The 18,849-nt window shown below is 44.5% G+C and overlaps 1 protein-coding gene and 1 long non-coding RNA gene across 2 annotated transcripts in view; one reads left to right on the top strand and one right to left on the bottom strand.

The window, feature by feature from the left end:
- The window catches only part of LOC138970868 (rho GTPase-activating protein 190-like), a 203,090-nt gene that overhangs the window by 116,438 nt on the left and 67,803 nt on the right, over positions 1-18,849 (top strand). The window contains exons 21-22 of the mRNA XM_070343430.1: positions 12,643-12,760; positions 14,061-14,249. Of these exons, the coding sequence (XP_070199531.1) occupies positions 12,643-12,760; positions 14,061-14,249 (307 nt within the window). The remainder of the gene's footprint in view (positions 1-12,642; positions 12,761-14,060; positions 14,250-18,849) is intronic.
- LOC138970877 (uncharacterized) lies at positions 16,558-18,254 on the bottom strand. Its single transcript, XR_011457092.1, has 2 exons — positions 17,760-18,254; positions 16,558-17,361 (listed from the first exon to the last, which is right to left on the bottom strand). It is a non-coding gene; the product is annotated as an uncharacterized lncRNA (long non-coding RNA).

Raw genomic sequence — 18,849 nt, forward strand, 5'->3', positions numbered from 1 at the left:
TCTAAAAGAGTAAGTTTCAAACTTTGCAAAAACATAAGGTATGTAAGGTTATCTTGTGTTGTTGATTTTTGACTCACATGCGAAGCAAAAGTGAGTCTATGTACTCACCCGAGTCGTCCGTCCGTCCGTCCGTCCGGCCGGCCGGCCGGCCGGCCGTCCGGAAAACTTTAACGTTGGATATTTCTTGGACACTATTCAGTCTATCAGTACCAAATTTGGCAAGATGGTGTATGATGACAAGGCCCCAAAAAACATACATAGCATCTTGACCTTGCTTCAAGGTCAAGGTCGCAGGGGCCATAAATGTTGTCTAAAAAACAGGTATTTTTCACATTTTTCACATTTTCTCTGAAGTTTTTGAGATTGAATACCTCACCTATATATGATATATAGGGCAAAGTAAGCCCCATCTTTTGATACCAGTTTGGTTTACCTTGCTTCAAGGTCAAGGTCACAGGAGCTCTTCAAAGTTGGATTGTATACATATTTTGAAGTGACCTTGTCCCTGAACTATGGAAGATAACTGTTTCAAACTTAAAAATTATGTGGGGCACATGTTATGCTTTCATCATGAGACACATTTGGTCCTATATGATCAAGGTCAAGGTCACTTTGACCCTTATGAAATGTGACCAAAATAAGGTAGTGAACCACTAAAAGTGACCATATCTCATGGTAGAAAGGGCCAATAAGCACCATTGTACTTCCTATGTCTTGAATTAACAGCTTTGTGTTGCATGACCTTGGATGACCTTGACCTTGGGTCAAGGTCACATGTATTTTGGTAGGAAAAATGTGTAAAGCAGTTCTTAGTGTAAAGGTCAAGGTCAAGCATGTGAGTCATATGGGCTTTGCCCTTCTTGTTAATATTTTTTTCAAAATGGCTCTAAATCGCGCGTTGGCAGGGAACACAGGGGAAATTTAGCTGCGCAGCGAATGAGCTAACACAGTTATATGATCTTACATGTTAGTATTCCCCTTCTTTGTCTCTGTCAACGCCCATTAAATCACATATTCTTACTCCAACTCACATATAAAGCATTAACTTTCGTTTGATGCTTAGACATTGAAGTACAGATGCTGGTAACAGGGGGAGGTAACTCCCAAAACAAAACAAAACCTTGAAGTCAAGGCCCTGGTAGTTACCTCCCCTCACCGGCAGCCCACGCATGCGCGGTACATACCGCCGGTATTGTCATTCCCTACTTCAACGCGCTTGTGTTCAGACGTGTTCGTACTTCTAGGCTTTTTAGCCTCTGGCCTCCTGTGAGGAAGGCCATTGACCCTAGGTACATCTTGCTACGCTTTTGGTGAGATCGTTCTTGTTTACAACTTTTGTTTATTGTAACTGTTCACTGGTGAAAATGTCTCTCTCCGCTTTCACGGAGTTCGTTTTGTTTTCACAATGGCGGACAAGAGCAGTACAGCAGTCCCTCTCATGAACGGACACCCTTGGGCCATAGCAAAACTGTCCGTACATTGCAGGTGTCCGGTCACGGGAGGGGTGACCACACCCCCCCCCCCCCCTCCGCCATACATTCACACAAAGACACACAAACAACAGGATTGAATCTATGCTAATCACTTCTTGTGGCTACTAAACAATAACAATAAACTCCTAATACTTCTTTAAACGTTCTGTAAAAATGATTTGTATGAAAAGTGTTGAAAAGAAGAGATAAAATAAATCCTCAAGGCAGTGAACACACTCACCATGCACTGACATACGAAAGCAGCCACACAAACACAGCACAGAGGAGCGTGTGCAGATGCTTTGAAAGAATAAGCTTGAAAACCAGTTTGAAGAAATAGCAGCAGATAGAGCTGCATGTCATAGTCATGTAATTTATTTTCTTCTTGTCTGGCTTTATTGACTGCATGCCGATCATGTGGCATGGCAGTGACTTTTCACTCTTCAGTCGGAAATACACAGTACATAACACAGCTCCCACTCTCCCTCACTAATGCCTACCCCAAGCCCTGACAACTGATGCTTGGAAATTGTGTGGAAGAGTACACCTCTCTATTTCTCTCCAATGCTCTTCCTGCTGACATGTAGTGACACCGGACACCCCACAGAGTTTAGCCAGCTACCCCTCCACCCCCCCTCCCTCTCTCTCACTCCCTCTCACTCCCTCCAGCCATGTACTGTTTGGGGCTGTGGCCAGAGAGGCCAGCTGCACTGTTCACTCAGAGCAAAACCAGTTGACTGTGTCGTAACTTTTGACAAAGCAAGACAACTGAAGGGTTCACAGATTAGGCAACCGACTCACTGGTCAAGGCTGAGGGGAAACAAGAGTATCTTGTCAATGAAAGAGGTTACACACAGACACACGATCGATGCTGAGAACTGTGGCCGTTTTTCACTCTCTTTCGCTCAGGACCTTCATCGACTGTACATGTGGTTTCTGTTGTTTACGTCCAACAGACAAGAATAAAGAGCACAGTGCAGTTTCATGTTGGCATCTTCACATGTACTCCACTCCTGACCAAAACTACCCCCCCCCCCCCTCTCTCTCCTGATGGATACACGTGCACTCAACTTATCAGTGACTGTCATCACGCCATTGCGGCTGTGATCTTTGTACCAAGAGCCGGACTGCTCTGTTATCGACTTTGTTGTGGTGAACATTTGACGATGGTCTGTCCGTACATTGGAGGTATGACCTGCTGTTGGGACCGAAAATGAGTGTCCGCGTCCACGTTTTGCAGGTGTCCGTTTAAGGGGGGGCAAATATAGAAGGAAAACACTCCGTGCCGAGCAAATGTGTCCGTACATGTCAGGTGTCCGCTCACGCCGGGGGCCGTACATTGCAGGGACTGCTGTAGCTCATTCAGACAGGTTTTGTCCTCTCTCCGCCGAGCAGTTCGTATTGTTATTTAAGCTTTAGTCTTGTGACTTATCTGTAACAGGTTCTTCTTGTTCATAGCTTGTGCCGCCATTTGCATTTTGGTAAATTGTGTTGTAAACTTTGTATCTTCGTCTTCACGGAGTTGTTGTTTTCAACATGGCGGACAAGAGCTATAGCGCTGCCAGGCGGGTGACATTCGTTTCCTGCTGAGCAGTTCGTCTTTCTTTTTAAGCTTAAGCCGAAGGGAATTATCTGTAAGAGATCTTCCTTTTTAGCTAGACCAAGAAATCACACTCTAATTAAGGATTCTCTTGCTTTTTAACTGGTCGGGAAGTTTTCGACCAGGTTAGCATAGAATTGTTACGGGTCGTTTTCGACCCTTTATTGTGTTATCGCCTACTTTGTCTCCTGTTCCGAAGGTCAAAGAAGTCTTGGCGTCTCTTTCCTTGGTTTCGGGCTTCAAGAACAGATGCAGGAGATGTTGACCTTTGAAGAGGGGTGGCTTGTTCTGCCTTTGCGGCGTTTCCACCCGGAGTCGGCGACTCTGCCTCGATGTCGAGGACTCGACCGTCAGCTACCGTGACCTCTGCTGATTTGACTTTCCCTCAACCGTAGGGGCCTGCCGATGAGGTACGTGTTTAGGGAAGTTCGCTGCTTACCGCACCCTCAGAAAGTGTAGTTCGCCTCGACGGTTACCCTACCTGTCTCGTTGGGCTTGGTGTGACCGGCTTTTCATGTATAGAATCGTCTGCCTTGGCATCCTCTCACGCGGGTGCATCGGCAAGGGGGTTTCCGGCCACGTCTAGTTCGCCTTCGGGCGTTCCAGTTAATAGTGGCACTTTCCGTTCGCTGTCATCAACTTCCGGCGGCAACCCTATCGGGTTTTCGGTTGTTGGTGGCAACGGCAATCCGTTCCTCACTTCCGCTTCCGCTTGTTCGGTTTAACGTTTCGGCTACCGGGCATAGCACTTCAGTGTTTCCGGTTGTTCACACATCGATTGCCGGCTACCTCCGGTTCCGCTTCACCGGTTCCGGTGTATGGTAGCATCCATTCCTTACCGGTTCCTCACAGTGCGGCTGCATGAGGTTCCGGTACTGGGGGATCATCATTTCCGGCGCGGTTCAATGATGGTTCCAGGAATGTTCAGTCTATGCCGGACGACTTTGTCGTTGATGGTGTGGATGACGACGAAGATCGGGACGACTCTTCAGAGGTCAAGTCTACCTTTCGAGTCGAGGGGAGGCTTCTTCGGCCATTGGATTTGGCCGCTGAAGTTACTTCTAGATATTTTGCAGAAGGGCTGACAGCTACTTCTCATCTTGTGGCTCCACCACCTTCTGCATTTGGTTCCGGGTTGCTGTAGCGTTCATTCTTTACCGGTTCCGCACAGTGTGGCTGCACGCGGTTCTGGTACTGGGGGATAATCATTTCCGGCTTCGGCCAATGATGGTTCCGGGAATGATAACTCTTTGCCAGTAGACTTCTGATGTCAACCCTTCGGGTTTCAGGTCGTTGGTGGCAGCGGTACCCTGTCTCTCACTTCCGATTTCGCTTCGGCTGTTTCGGCGAGTGAAGGATCGTACGCATTAGCATCAGCTCGCACCACCACGGTGTTGCGGGTGCTTCTGCACTGGGGTTTCTGGCTACTTCTGGTTCGTCTTCCGATGTTCCAGGTGATCGTAGCACTTTTTCTTTCCTGTCCGCAACTTCCGACGTCAACCCTTCGGGGTTCTAGGTTGTTGGGGGCAGTGATGCCCTGTATCTTACTTCCGGTTCTGCTTCGGCTGTCTCGGATGATGAGGGTCTGTACGTAATGGCATCTATGAATACGGCTTGCGTCGGTCTCCGCGTCTGACTTTTGGTCTTTCAGCGATGAACAGACGTGTTCTGGTTTTTCAGCCAAACTCATGGTGACTCTTGATTTGGCGGCGAAAGTAACTTCCAGATTTTTCCTCAGGACACTTCGTCTTTGGAGCCTTTTGGCAGGTTGGCTTCCCGGTTTCCGGTTATGCCGACCAGTCTTTCTTTGATTTCTGTTTTGGCTTTTGATAAGCAGTCAATTGCCTACAAGCAGACTGACCTACGGGCACTATGGCTTTCAGCCATTTTGTTCATGTGTCACCAGTCACACCAGGCTTCGGCCATCGTGATTTCCGCACTTTCGGTTGCTGACGTACAACCAGAATCGCGGCTTCCTCGTACTATCTCCATCTGCTTATGCATGGACTGGAGAGGATAACTTATGGTCAGTTGGACTTTTCGATTTCCATTTCGCCGATCACACCGACCATCTCTTTTTATCAGGAAACAATTATTTGTTGTTTCCTGCTTCTACTCAGGATTACTACGAATCTGATCAGCATTCTACTTAGGTTAGAAAGCAGATAACAGGCTCTCAAATTCAAGTAGCAAGAAGGTCATTCACGACAGCTGTCGGCCTTTGGGTTCACACCTTCTTTTTATGTCCTCTCAAGGAGTACGTTCGGACTTTCTTTTAACTTCTTCTGTCTTGACAAGAAGTATTTAAAGTCAGTTTGAGGGCAGGGGCGGGGATGTAGCTCAGTCGGTAGCGCGCTGGATTTGTATCCAGTTGGCCGCTGTCAGCGTGAGTTCGTCCCCACGTTCGGCGAGAGATTTATTTCTCAGAGTCAACTTTGTGTGCAGACTCTCCTCGGTGTCCGAACACCCCCGTGTGTACACGCAAGCACAAGACCAAGTGCGCACGAAAAAGATCCTGTAATCCATGTCAGAGTTCGGTGGGTTATAGAAAAACGAAAATACCCAGCATGCTTCCTCCGAAAACGGCGTATGGCTGCCTAAATGGCGGGGTAAAAAACGGTCATACACGTAAAATTCCACTCGTGCAAAAAACACATGTACGTGGGAGTTTTAGCCCACGAACGCAGAAGAAGAAGAAGTTTGAGGGCAACAGGACTGCCTGTTTACGGCACTCTTGTCTAACATACTCGGTGGGTAACGTCGTATGAGTTACACGTGGTGTTTACAGGGGAAGTGACGTCACGTAACCCGGACGGGAGGTAACTCCCTGGGTAGATGGTCATTACCATACCTGTATTTACACTTTTTGTGTTGGGTTGCTTCCCTTTAAAATTGTTTAAGACGGGTAGCCTTTTCAGACCTTAAGCATGTAAGACTGCGTCAATGCTTTTATGTGATTCGGGTAAGTATATTAATCAAATGAAAATTTACTTAAATTTCAATTTTATAACACAAAGGGCGTCATTTTTCAAAAACCACGCGAAAAAGGCAGAAGCATCACTGGGGTGTACTACAAGGAAAAAGTTCTTGCTGGCATCGTTCGTTACTACAAGAGAGCCAGACCAACTACAGGATTGAAAGGGATCAAATTACTTCATGATAACGCACCTGCTCACAAATCCAAGGTGGTGAAAGAGTACCTGGAGGAAGAAAACTTTGAAACTTTGCCACATCCTCCCTACTCTCCTGATCTTGCACCCTGTGACTTTTTTTTGTTTCCTCATCTGAAAAGACAATTGGCTGGGCGTCGATTTGACAGTCGATCAGCCCTCGGATCGGCTGTTTTCCAGTGTCTGAACCAGGTGCCAAAAAACGACTTCAAACGGTCATTTCTTGACTGGGTCCAACGACTTAAACTGTGTGTAGCCGCTGCATCATCTAAAGATTTCCCGGTTTTTGAGACCAGTCTCAGTCTTGGTGACGACAACCTTGTAATGTTGGACACACTTGATGTTAATGCTACTTGATTTTGCTTTCCAAGGTGAATAAAAAAAATAGGGGCAGTTATCAAGTTAACTTATCTTGAACAACACACAAATACTAACCTAGTCAATAACTGATTCCCAAGCTTGAGAACTCACGAGAAACTCTCGAAGTCAAAATGTCTCTTTGTACCCCCAGAGGCAATGAGCCAGGTTAGCTCAGTTGGTAGAGGACTTGACCGCCAATCTTTTTGATAGGGTTTAAATGTCCCGGCAAGCAAAACATTTTTTTCAACTTTTAAATTCTTTTTTTAACTTTTTCTTTCTTTTGTGAACTTTTCTTGAATTCTTCATTCCAACGCTTTTGAGTGGTGTATAAAAGATTGAATTATTCAAAGGGTTGCATAATTATCAATTAAATTACATATACTCTACCAACTCACATATAGCAATTTACCTCAGTTTAGTGCTAGGACGCTTGTACGCATAACCTTGGTAACAAGGGAAGCAACCCTAAAAAAAGAACGGCCTTGACCCTTTAGAAGGACCACGTGACCGGGGCTACTTCCCGTGTGCGTGCGCATAAAGCGCCGCCATGTTATTCCTTTCCAAGCGTTTACATGCGGTGGACGTGTGCTGAATACGCTCGAGCTTCTTAGCTCACGGTGCTGCTGTTTACTTAGCAGAGACTGTTCACCTTGGTTCCCGACCACTCTCTCTACCTACGGCTGTCTTGGGTGAGATAATTCCAAATTTTTCTGTTGTTATTTGTTCGGTCTGTGCGTCTTTGCCTGAGTTTGTCGTCTTTGTTTTGTTTTGTTAAACAAGTTGACTTACTGGCTGTCATGTCTGACAGCGGCAAGAAGAAGAGCTTAACGAAGCAGGCAGCTGCTGAGCACTCGCCTAAGAAAAGTTCTAGAAAGCCTAAACCATCTAGCGTTAAGCTTTTTGATCCTACTTCTTCGAAATCGTTCGACGTATACATTGATGCACCCCCCTCCTCTTTGCTTCCCCCCTCCATGCCTACTCTGTCGGCGGAGAAGGTTTCGGAGGTTGCTAAGTAGTAACCCTGTTGTTTCTCCTGAGGTTTCATCTTTTCTATTGACTCTGAGCGCGCAAACCAACGCGCTGTCTGCGGATCTCAAGTCCACGCGGGAGGAGTTTTCTCTCTTTACCGCAGGGGGTAGGAGATTCTTCTTCTCTCGCCAGGGTTAAGGTTCCCCCCTCGGCGACTGTGTCAAGGGCTGACGTTCACGCTTGTCAGTCTCCCGGCGATGCAGGGGTTCCCTCGCGTGTTGCTTCTTCTTCTGGCCACTCCGGCCAAAAAGGTATTTATGCTTCACCAGTAGCGGGGTTCTCCCGCCAACGTGAGGCGCGTTTACCGGAGAAAGTATCCCCCCCTGGTGTACGGGCAAGGGGAGAAAGTTCCGACCCCCTGCCTATTACCTTCCGTTCTCGCGGTCGGGTAGAGCAGGGAAGGGACCCGGAAACGCGAAGGGATCTGTTATTGTTGTCCCCTTCCGCATACAAGTTGGCGGTGACACAACAATCTCAGCTTCCGGCCATTGGGCAGGAAGCCGTCCGTAGGGAGTCACATCACGGGTATAGCATCCCGCATGTGGCTTCCCTTCCGGTCGATGTTCCGCTTGACTATCGTAGTCAATACGGCGACATTCTTCCGGGTAACACGGATGTGATGGACGGGCAGTCGGATTTTGGTACTTCTCTGCAAGAGGAAGATCGCAATTTCCGGCTACCATCCAAGCTGCCTCACGCTCTTGCGTCGGCGGCGGAAGTTGTTTTTCGCTACTTCGAGGAAGGGGTGGTGTCTAAGGCAGGTATGTCCGTTCCGCCACCTTCGGCTTTGGGAGATTTCCGGTCTCCGGAGGATGATTCTCACTTCTTTCGTTTTCGGGAATCTCCGTCTGTCGCTTACGAGATGTCACGGGTTTTGGGCAAGACCAAATCTCATGCCAATATGCGCGCTGATACAGTGCCGCTTTTGGTAGCACATGGTGCGGCTCCGGATGTTTTCAATCCTTGGCTTTCTTCCTCTCAGCAACTGACTTCTGCTGTTCTGGGAATCAGTTATTGACTAGGTTATGCTTAACAGTCAGTCAGTCAACCTTTTCGACTCGTTTGCATTTCCGCAGGCTACACTTCCGTTACTCCGGAATTAGCTTCGCTCCGGGAAGATGGTTACAATAGGGAAAGAGCTGTTCCGTGTTCGGAATCTACTCTTTTGTCCTTAGAAGAAACGGGCAGGTATTTGCTACAGCAGGGGAGTGGCCATGGTTTACCATCAGCTCCTCACTCAGTTTCAGATGTCTGGGGGTACACTTCCTATTCCATTGAAGAGGAAGAGAACTGCGAGGCGGATACACGCTCAATTTTCTCTCCCACTAAAACTTCATCATGCGCTGCAGGGAGGAAGCTGCATCGAGGTCATGCAAGGTCACTTCAGTGACTTCGCACACCCCTCCTGCCGAATCTTTTGGTTCACATCTGCAGTCGAGATAGGTTGATCGTCCGCAGTAGGCGACTTTTCTTACGTCACTATTTCCGCCCTCTGGGACAGAAGCTGTTTTAGCTCACTACCCTTTTCCTCCCATGTGGCAAGAAAGAGACGGAGCTACTGCGGACTCAACTACTTTCTGTTTTCAGCAGGGGGTCGTTTTGCACGTCTACGCTACGTTTGCAAACCTCCCCATTTACCGGCACAAGACCTAAAACTGCTGCAGTTTTCCTCCCACTGCCTCCAACGAGGCAAGATACTGGAAAAGCTAGGCAAGCACACATAGGGTCAAGCACCCTCTGGCTTAGGCAGCATTGAGAGTATGTACTTCCACTTATGATGTTGCATACCTCTCCATTTCCGCTTTCTCGGATGAAGCTGCGCTGAGTTCCACCAGTGTTCGCCTAAGCGGCGAAAAACAAGTCAAGCGATAAACGCAAAACACGTTTTCGGTTTACGGATTCGCGGGCTTTCTCATAGGGTTTTAACTGTGGTTTTCCATTAACACCCCAGAGCATGGCCAACTAACGGACCTGGCACATTCTGCCTCAAAAACCTTTGGTTTACCGAGCCATTGTCCTTTACCTATCAGATGGAACTTTTTTTTTGTTTTTGAGGCGAAGACTACCCTTTCAGGTAGCACCGTTCCGCCTAAAGCGTTCGCTACTCCTTGTCTTGCAACTGGGCTTATGGCTAGCCTCAGACGTACAAGCCTCTTTGTTTAAAGATAAACGGCTTCACAATCGCACATCAGGGACTTTTGCCGGACAACATGAAGGAATCTCAATTCTTCTGAAGTTTCAGCGATTCACAGTTAGTGTTTGGAACAGAACTAAGAACACCACTATGTGGCTACTCTTACGTTCGGCACTAAAGTTTGCTTTTTTCGCATTTGGGGATTTTTTCCCCAGACGCAAAAGATAGTGAAAGTTTATGTTTTTGACAATAACAGATAGAAACACATACCTTCTGGTTCAGTGATTCTACTTTGGCATTACGCTCCAAAGGGGCCTTCTCTACCGCGGTAACAAACTACACTCTTACTGTAGTCTTCCCAGCGGCGGCCCCCGGTGTTTTTTGCAACTTTACAATGTGCTAGGAGTCCTCTCCTACATTGCAGAGTAGTATATTCAGTTTTCCGCCTAGTCAAAATTGTAAGCCTCCTCGGCTAAGCCATCCAAGTGACGTCGCACTCGTCACCGTACAGATGGTATAGGCTTCCGGCTTTGCCGCGGCTATCCCTCTTTCCTCTGGATTAAGCACAATGAAGGCAGAATCACGGAACTCCAGTTTTCAGGGATTCAGCTTCGGATACATACTCTTATCCCTCTGCACGCTTTTCTAGCGACATTTTAGACGGAGTCTCTTCCGCACAAAGGCAGAGGAAGGTACTACTTGCCTTTACCCTCAGTGGGTTTCCAACTTCAGGTTACCAGCATTTGAAGTTTTCAGTAAACAAAACCTTGGCTATACAGCGGCCTCCTTTAACAGAGGCCACCTCTTTTCCAAAGCTAATTCTCTTCTCTTGAAGATGCCATACAGTCTTCAGGAAGAGGAAAATCATAAGACGCTCACTCACCCCTCTTTCGGGACGGGGATTGGTAGGAGTATGGTCCGCGAGCGGATCAGGTTACTGGTAACCACACGTGTCATTCCCCATTGCGTGCTGGATTAACACAGAACTAACTAACAAGCAACGAGGTTTTCAATACTCCCGTCTTTTTCACCCCTGCTTTTGCAACAGGGAAAGTATTCCCTCCTCCTTGCAGCCAAGGCATAGATTTTCTTGTTTATAGCCTGAGGCAGCAACACGGTCGCGTCCGACCACTGAGGTTAAAGAGCATCGGGCCCGGTTAATACGGGATGGGTGACCGTTTGGTACACGGGCCAGGGCGGAAAACCTTTTTAACATGCAAGCTGCGGCTTTTGGGCTTCAGCTATGGTACTGTCCTTTACTATCAGCAGTACTTTGCTCACACGAGGGGTCCACTTTCGGTTTCACCGTGGTTTCGCCCTCCCTTTCTTTCAAGCCACCACTTAGGGACACGGGTATATAGTTTTCACTGATACCACTCCCGTAGCCATTGAGGACAACGGTTGTCTTCTCTGGAGCTTGATTGACACTCAGAACTTCATCCTTTGTTTCTTTAAAAGACCAGTGACAGACTGTCACACCCTCGCGAATGGGTCCTTCCCTCTCACTCATAAGGCTTATGAGACAAGGCGGAAAGGACAAGAGGGGGGGGGGGGGGAGGCTGTTTTCGTAACTTGGACAGTTCTCCCTTGGTCTCCGTCCAGACTGTGCGAGATAGAACATGGACCTACTCCTGGGTCTTACCGGAATTAAGAAATTTCTTCTTCCTAATCTTATCAGTGTGACTTACTTAGCTCGCACTGTGAGATTACAGGTCTCTCTTTAGCAGAGAGACCATATGCTAGATAGGGTTCATAAACAAAAGGTCACAGCAGGGCAAGTCCGAGTCTTTTTGGTGCTGGAATTTCTAGCTCCTCAGATTTCGAACTGCTACAGTCCGCTAGCCTTCATAAACCTGACGAGCGAAATGCTCTCCCTTTTTACTTCTAGCTACAGCAAGCAGAGGTAGTGAGTTTCTTGCACTCTCTGGCTTACCAGGAGACATAGTTTTCATTACAGGCACTCTATTTCACTCTGTTTCCGGCCAGACTTCTAGCCAAGATTCAGAAGCCAGGACAACCATCTCTGATGGTCAAAGTTACTCCTCTTTATTGGATTCTCGCCACAGGCGACCCAGACTTATGAATCTGTCCAGTTAGATCACTATGCTCCTTCCTGTTTCACAAAAGGGGTTAAAATTCACTAACAAAAACTACCTTTATCGTCTTTGAACACAAAGAGGGATAAGGACATATCTAAGTGGGTGCTAAAATCAGAAAGATTATCTGAAGTCCTGGACTCCTCCTTTTGGAGGTCGGAGGACATATTCCTGAATTATTACCTGCGCGACGTTGCCAGCCAGCGTCAGGATGGGAGTAACGCTCTACCAGCTATGGTAGTGGCGGGGCAAGTTTTGCCTGCTTCTTAAAGTGAGTTTTCTTCCCACCACCTATAGTAGCAATCTGCTATATGTGAGTTGGTAGAGTATATGTAATTTAATCAACATTTTTAGTAATATCTGAGTCCCTCCCTCCTACCCCGCTATATATATATATAAAAAGAAAGGCGGTTTTTAAATCGCTGCAAAGGGAATGATAACATGGCGGCGCTTTATGCGCACGCACATGGGAAGTAGCCCCGGTCACGTGGTCCTTCTAAAGGGTCAAGGCCGTTCTTTTTTCGGGTTGCTTCCCTTGTACAAGCGTCCTAGCACTAAACTGAGGTAAATTGCTATATGTGAGTTGGTAAGTATATTAATCAAATGAAAATTTATTACTAAAATTTGAGTACTTGCAATGAACGGTTTCCCAGAATGACCTATTCTATTTTTAGCAACATTGGTTTTTTTTGGAAAACCCAAAGGGGGCTTGTAAGTAATGGTGGTTGATAACTTCTAATTAATGAACTTGTGGCTGTGCTAAATGTGGCTGTGTGTACAGGATGCTGTGGCCTGTGAGGAAGCTGATGCAGATTACGCTTTGGTGGATGACGCCTTGCCCCCAGGACAGCTGCATCGCATTCGATCCACCAAGTCACCAAGCAAACTTGGACCACAGGGTAAAACATACTTTTTGCGATTTTAGCGCTTCTGGGTCTCATTCCAGCAAACTTGGTCCACAGTGAAATACATGCTGTATGTGATCCTAGCTCTTCTGGCTCTCATTCCAGCAATCTTGAACCTCAGGGTAATAATACATGATGTGTGCAATCCTAGCTCTTCTGGTTCTCATTCCAGAAAACTTGAACCTCAGGGTATTAATACATACTGTGTGCGATCCTAGCTCTTCTGACTCTCATTCCAACAATCTTGAACCTCAGGGTAATAATACATGCTGTGTGCGATCCTAGCTCTTCTGACTCTCATTCCAGCAAACTTGGCCCACAGTGCAATACATGCTGTGTGCGATCCTAGCTCTTCTGGTTCTCATTCCAGCAAACTTAAACATCAAGTAATTATACATGCTGTGTGCGATCCTAGCTAGAAGAGCTAAATAATAAGATAAGTTGTGTTTGTTGTGTCGTCGTCACCTTGTCTTGTTGGGGGTGCCGGTAGCTCAGTTGACTTGTGATCGAAAGTTCGCAGGTTCGAATTCGGGCCGGGACGGACACGGGTCAACTTTATGTGCAGACCGAGAAGCCATCTCTCCCACCCCTGTGTCACCACAATGACACGTAAAAGACCTCGGTCATTCTGCCATAAGTGCAGATGGCTGATACCACCTAAACACGCATACACTTGTGTATTATCAATAGCCGTGAGGGCGTAAAAACTCGTTAATCATATAAACCATATCTTGTTCTTAAGAGGCGAAATATTTAGCTATTGTTTGGTGAACACATTTTCTAAATCTCTCTTCGCAGTCAAAAATGAGATCAAAAAGAAAATAAGGCGCTTTTTTTGGACCACCCTGCACATATTTAATTTCAGAAATAAAATAAACTTGCTGTGGCTACGTACACCTTGGAATACAGTTATGCTGTACGCTTGTCATATAGAGATTCATTTAATTTAAATAAGGACAAATCAGTTAAGCACGTTGTAAGGAGACGGTTAATGTCATCTGAGGAATGGGAGACAAAAGTTCACATGCTCTTTTGCCATGGCATGAGACAAAAAGTTAATGCAAAAGAGGAGTACCAACTTTCTATGAAAATGGATTTATTGTGTTACTCTGTGCATGATATGTTTTTAAATCATTGGTGAAGGCGGCATGTGAAGGGTTCTCATTCATTCCGTGTTGAGTGAGCTGATTCCTGATGCAAGGTCAAGTTTGATTTGTAAGCTGCAATGCTGTGATGGTAACACTTGGTTAGGCGAAAGGAGGGGCTGAGCTTTTCCTGTTGTTTGACATTGCAGATCACACAGATTCTGAAGGCTCAGAGTTAAGCTCGCTGGAGAGGGAGAAGAACAATTCGCCCGGAAAAAAACCACCACCACGTCAGCAGTCTCGCAAAAAAAGCAAGCACAAGGGACCACCAGATATAGTTCACACTGGGACCGGCCGTACACAGAATTCTTCTCGTCACCGGAAACATAGGGATCCAGGTACTTTAACAATACCATGCAACAGTGATTTTTCTTAAAAAATGTGTATTGAGCAAATTCTTCCCCGTAGGACTTGTATTTACGCCTACTTTCTTGACAGGTAGGTAAGAAAAGAAAAAAGAACTTGAATTCTCTTGTAAAAAACTAAACCAGGGACCTATATTAGAGGGATAGGAAACTCCCCCGCCTCACGCGAAATGCGTGCTTACCGCGATGCGCGAGACGCGTCAGCTGACTAGTGCCAGAGGTCACAGACTTTGCGCATGGGAATTTACCGTCCAGTTTATTTCTGTTTACTGCGTTTTCACTTGGAATTCGACATCTCTTGTTCAAGGTGAGTGTTTATATTTATCAGGAGTCCAAGTTTTTGTTTTCTTTTTGTCATTCAACTCATGAAAACCGACGTAAGTTAGCATCAAAGTTGGCAGTCTGTTACGTCGCCGGTCACGGCTTTGAGAAAAAATGGCGTTTTCATGCACCAACACGCGATGGTTCCATTTTCATGATGAAATCATTCATTGTGGATTTTTTAAAGATCGGCAGAAGGGCAAGCATTCACTAACTTTGTAAGTAATAAAACTAATTTTGAAATTTTAACTGATTTACGCTAGTTGTTATTGTTGAAAGTAAAACTGAAAACGGTGTCCCGTGAAATTATTCAACAGGGCCAAAAAGTTTCAAAGTCCGATGTTCAAAAGTTGCATTTTGTGTCAAGAAAAATACATAAAAAGAAGCTTTTGATTTTAAAGCTGCCCTGTGTGTGTTGTAATTTGTTTATGATAGTAATGCATGGCAGCGAACTTTGTAAACATGAAGTCCACGATGTATACTAAAAAGTCTGCTCAAGTCTCAGAATTAAAATGTTTTTAGCAAGGAAGCCTTGAAAATGCGTCTTTTTTTGCTAATTTCCAAAACTTTTGCAGTCAATATCTTCAACAGAAAAATTCAGAAAATTTCAGAAAAAATGTAATGGTGTTAATGATTATGTTTTTGAAAGCAAGGTGCATCCATTATTCCTTTCTTTTTCTTACTTTAATTAAATCATTGCATTAAAGTTGGGATATTTGGACATATTTGCAGATGATAACAGAATTTCAGTCCTAGTCTAAGAGCTATTGCTGCATGACTCTACCGACAATCAAAGAGTCAAATAAATAATAAAATATGTCATGTCATATATGAAAAGAAAGGGTTTTTCCTGTACAATTCATCTGCACATGTGTCATATCTGTACTGCTGCTTATCTGACTTTAATTTCATATAATAATGATAATTTAACAGATTTACAGTTACCTTAACGTCAAAGCGTATACATTTTTTTTAAATTTTGTTAGTGGTGAGCTGTTAATTTTATACTTATAATAATAATTATTGTTTGCAAAGAGTGTTGCAACAAGGAATCAGAAACACATTTAATTGGTTATTTATGTAGGAGCATTTGTAATATGTTTATGTTGTCATTATTTTAATGATCTTCCAGATGGGGCGGAGGAAACGTGTTGGAATGCCTCGGAAAGGATCGAGATCCAAACAGGGTGCAGCATGCAGAAAGAATGCTGAAGAAAAGAATATGAAGACTGAGGAAGACAAGTTGTTGCAGTTTTGTACTCAGTAAGTATTTTTCATAATTTTAATTTAAAATAATACACTATATTGTCAGCAGTTTTGAATGTAGAAGGGATGACCGAATTTAGGTATGTCAAGTACTCTAGCCTGGATTTATGATTTGTGAAGGGAAATGCAAAAAGGAGGGACTAACTACATATTTCTCCTGTTCCCAACTGTGAGACAGAGTTAAAAGCAAAGCCATACATGTATAATAACATAACACAATGACAACAGGGCCAAATAAATGTTCACAAGGCAGAGCCTTTTTCAGTTTTTGCCTTGAAAGGACCTACTAGTCTTTCTATAAACACATTTCCAAGGCTACTTATGTACTTGTTGTTGGAAATATCAAGTTAGATTAAATGACTATATTTTCTTTTTATTTGTCAGGCTTGACGAGGGTGCTCCAGCAGAACCTTGGGAGTGGGGTGATTTTCTGATTGAGGACTGCCCTGGGCCGATGTGTGCGGAGCTAACTGTTGATCGCGATTCATCAGGAACCGAAGATTTTAAAGATTAACTTAGTTTAACTGATGACAGGTGTTGTGTTTAATAAAAATTACTCAGATAATTTTTGATTCTTTGCTTTGTTCTTATTTCTTGTGTATGCAACAAAACAAAAAAAACACTAAAATAGGGAGAGGTGATAGAAAAGAAAGCACACATCATCACCTTCATACCAAAACTTGATAACACTGTATGACAGGAAACTAATTTATTCACACACAAAAAACCAAAGAGCAGGCAGATGAATGCAGTCACAATGAATGAAGTATACGTCACTATGCATATATGAGCACAGTTTAAAATTCACACAAGCATCAGAATATTTGCAGTACCACAAAATGCACATGACAATGGAAAAGAAAACCATTATTCTGCTTCTGGACTTTTCACAGAGTTTGACAGGACAACATAACCAGTTCAGTTCCCAAATATAAATGCTTGCACTCCACACATCAGTTCACCTGTACCCATACACTGAAAGTACTGAGGAAAGAGATCAGTATGGACTGCCAAATATGTCCAAAACATGCTAGCTATCTGAATACTGATTCAAGCTATGTCTACCAGATGCACATGCTGCATAAAGTGACTGAACATGAATACCTTCAGTCCTGAACCTAAGGAATATCATTATTATTATTATTATTAGTGAGTATTCATAAGTTCATGGTACCTTGTTTACATCTGTGCACCCTGCATCTTTATTATTGACGCATGAGTGAAGCTTATAAAGTCTTAAATGTTTCATCATCTCATCCACATTGCCATCTCTTGAGACGATACTTGGCGCTATGGCAGTAAGAGATGATTTCTCTGAAGATATTAATATAGGCATCCTCTTCAATCCTTTTAATAGCGTTGATGAGCAGGTCTCTGAAGGTTGTATTGCTTAGGCGGGTGTTCCTCTCAGCGTCACAGCAGTCTCCCTCAACCAGTCCGTCTAAAACTGCAACTGCATCAGACTGGGCGTCACCGTTGTCAATTCAATGCTCACTGGCTGAAACAGAGAATGATAACGTACAACTTAATGAATGCAGTCAGGTAAATTTCAACATCAGGATACACAGCACAATTCATGTTTACAGCTCATCATGTAAAAACTAAAATGAACATGTTTTGTAAGTATGCAGGTTCCCAAACAGATGTATACTATAACAGAAATCCCCATTCACAAATTCCTACTTCACTGCTTTCAGGAGATGCATTAATATGTTGGGCTTCAAGGTCCACTGATAACACGGTTTTACTGTGATTGGTATGTTGGTATTCCATGTAATACTATAATAAATTACATTTTTATTTTATTACGGTAGGTGTTTCAGTTAGACTATATTATTATGATAATAATTATGAAACACACACGCACACGCGCAGAATATATATATGGAATCTTACCTTTCAAATGTGGCTTGTTGTGCTTCTTGGTGACATGTCTTCTGAAACCGCTGATAGAGGCATAACTATATTAACTGTTAGTGCAATCGGGACACTTGAAATTCTTAGCAGACGAACGTTGACGCTTTGCACTTGCAGGAGACGGAAGAACCGTTTCGCTTGCGATTTCGTCACTTTCAGGTTCGGAACCGCTTTCACATCATCCTCCGTAAATTCTCCAAAAATGTACTCCAGTGGCAAGTCGTCCCACTTCAGAAAATCCTCTTTTGTCGACATCCTTTATCCCACAACAAGTGCTAAAATGTAAACAGGAAGCCGAAGAGAATCGGTTAAGTTGTATCTCCGGCAGAGAAGAGCTCTGCAAGGGACGGTATTACACTACCGCAGACCGCCGCGGACAGTTCGTGGCATACGCAGTTACCTTTTCCTGCGGTAAGCGACCATCCTCGCAGGCGCAGTGAAGGAGTTTCCTATCTATCTAATATAGGTCTATGACTAAACCAACTCTTGCTTAAACTTTTTTATGAGCTCATGTTATTCATGTAAATCAAGCTGATAAATAAGTTTAGCCTGTGCACCTTTCATGTTGATGTAGGTGTTGGTGTGCAGTGTACAAGTGATAAGTGAGTTTAGCCTGTGCACCTTTCATGTTGATGTAGGTGTTAGTGTGCAGTGTACAAGTGATAAGTGAGTTTAGCCTGTGCACCTTTCATGTTGATGTAGGTGTTAGTGTGCAGTGTACAAGTGATATTAGTGAGTTTAGCCTGTGCACCTTTCATGTTGATGTAGGTATTGGTGTGCAGTGTACAAATGATAAGTGAGTTTAGCCTGTTCACCTTTCATGTTGATGTAGGTGTTGGTGTGCAGTGTACAAGTGATAAGTGAGTTTAGTCTGTGCACCTTTCATGTTGATGTAGGTGTTGGTGTGCAGTGTACAAGTGATAAGTGAGTTTAGCCTGTGCACCTTTCATGTTGATGTAGGTATTGGTGTGCAGTGTACAAATGATAAGTGAGTTTAGCCTGTTCACCTTTCATGTTGATGTAGGTGTTGGTGTGCAGTGTACAAGTGATAAGTGAGTTTAGCCTGTGC

This window comes from Littorina saxatilis, linkage group LG7 (assembly GCF_037325665.1).
Source record: "Littorina saxatilis isolate snail1 linkage group LG7, US_GU_Lsax_2.0, whole genome shotgun sequence".
Classification (NCBI taxonomy): domain Eukaryota; kingdom Metazoa; phylum Mollusca; class Gastropoda; order Littorinimorpha; family Littorinidae; genus Littorina; species Littorina saxatilis.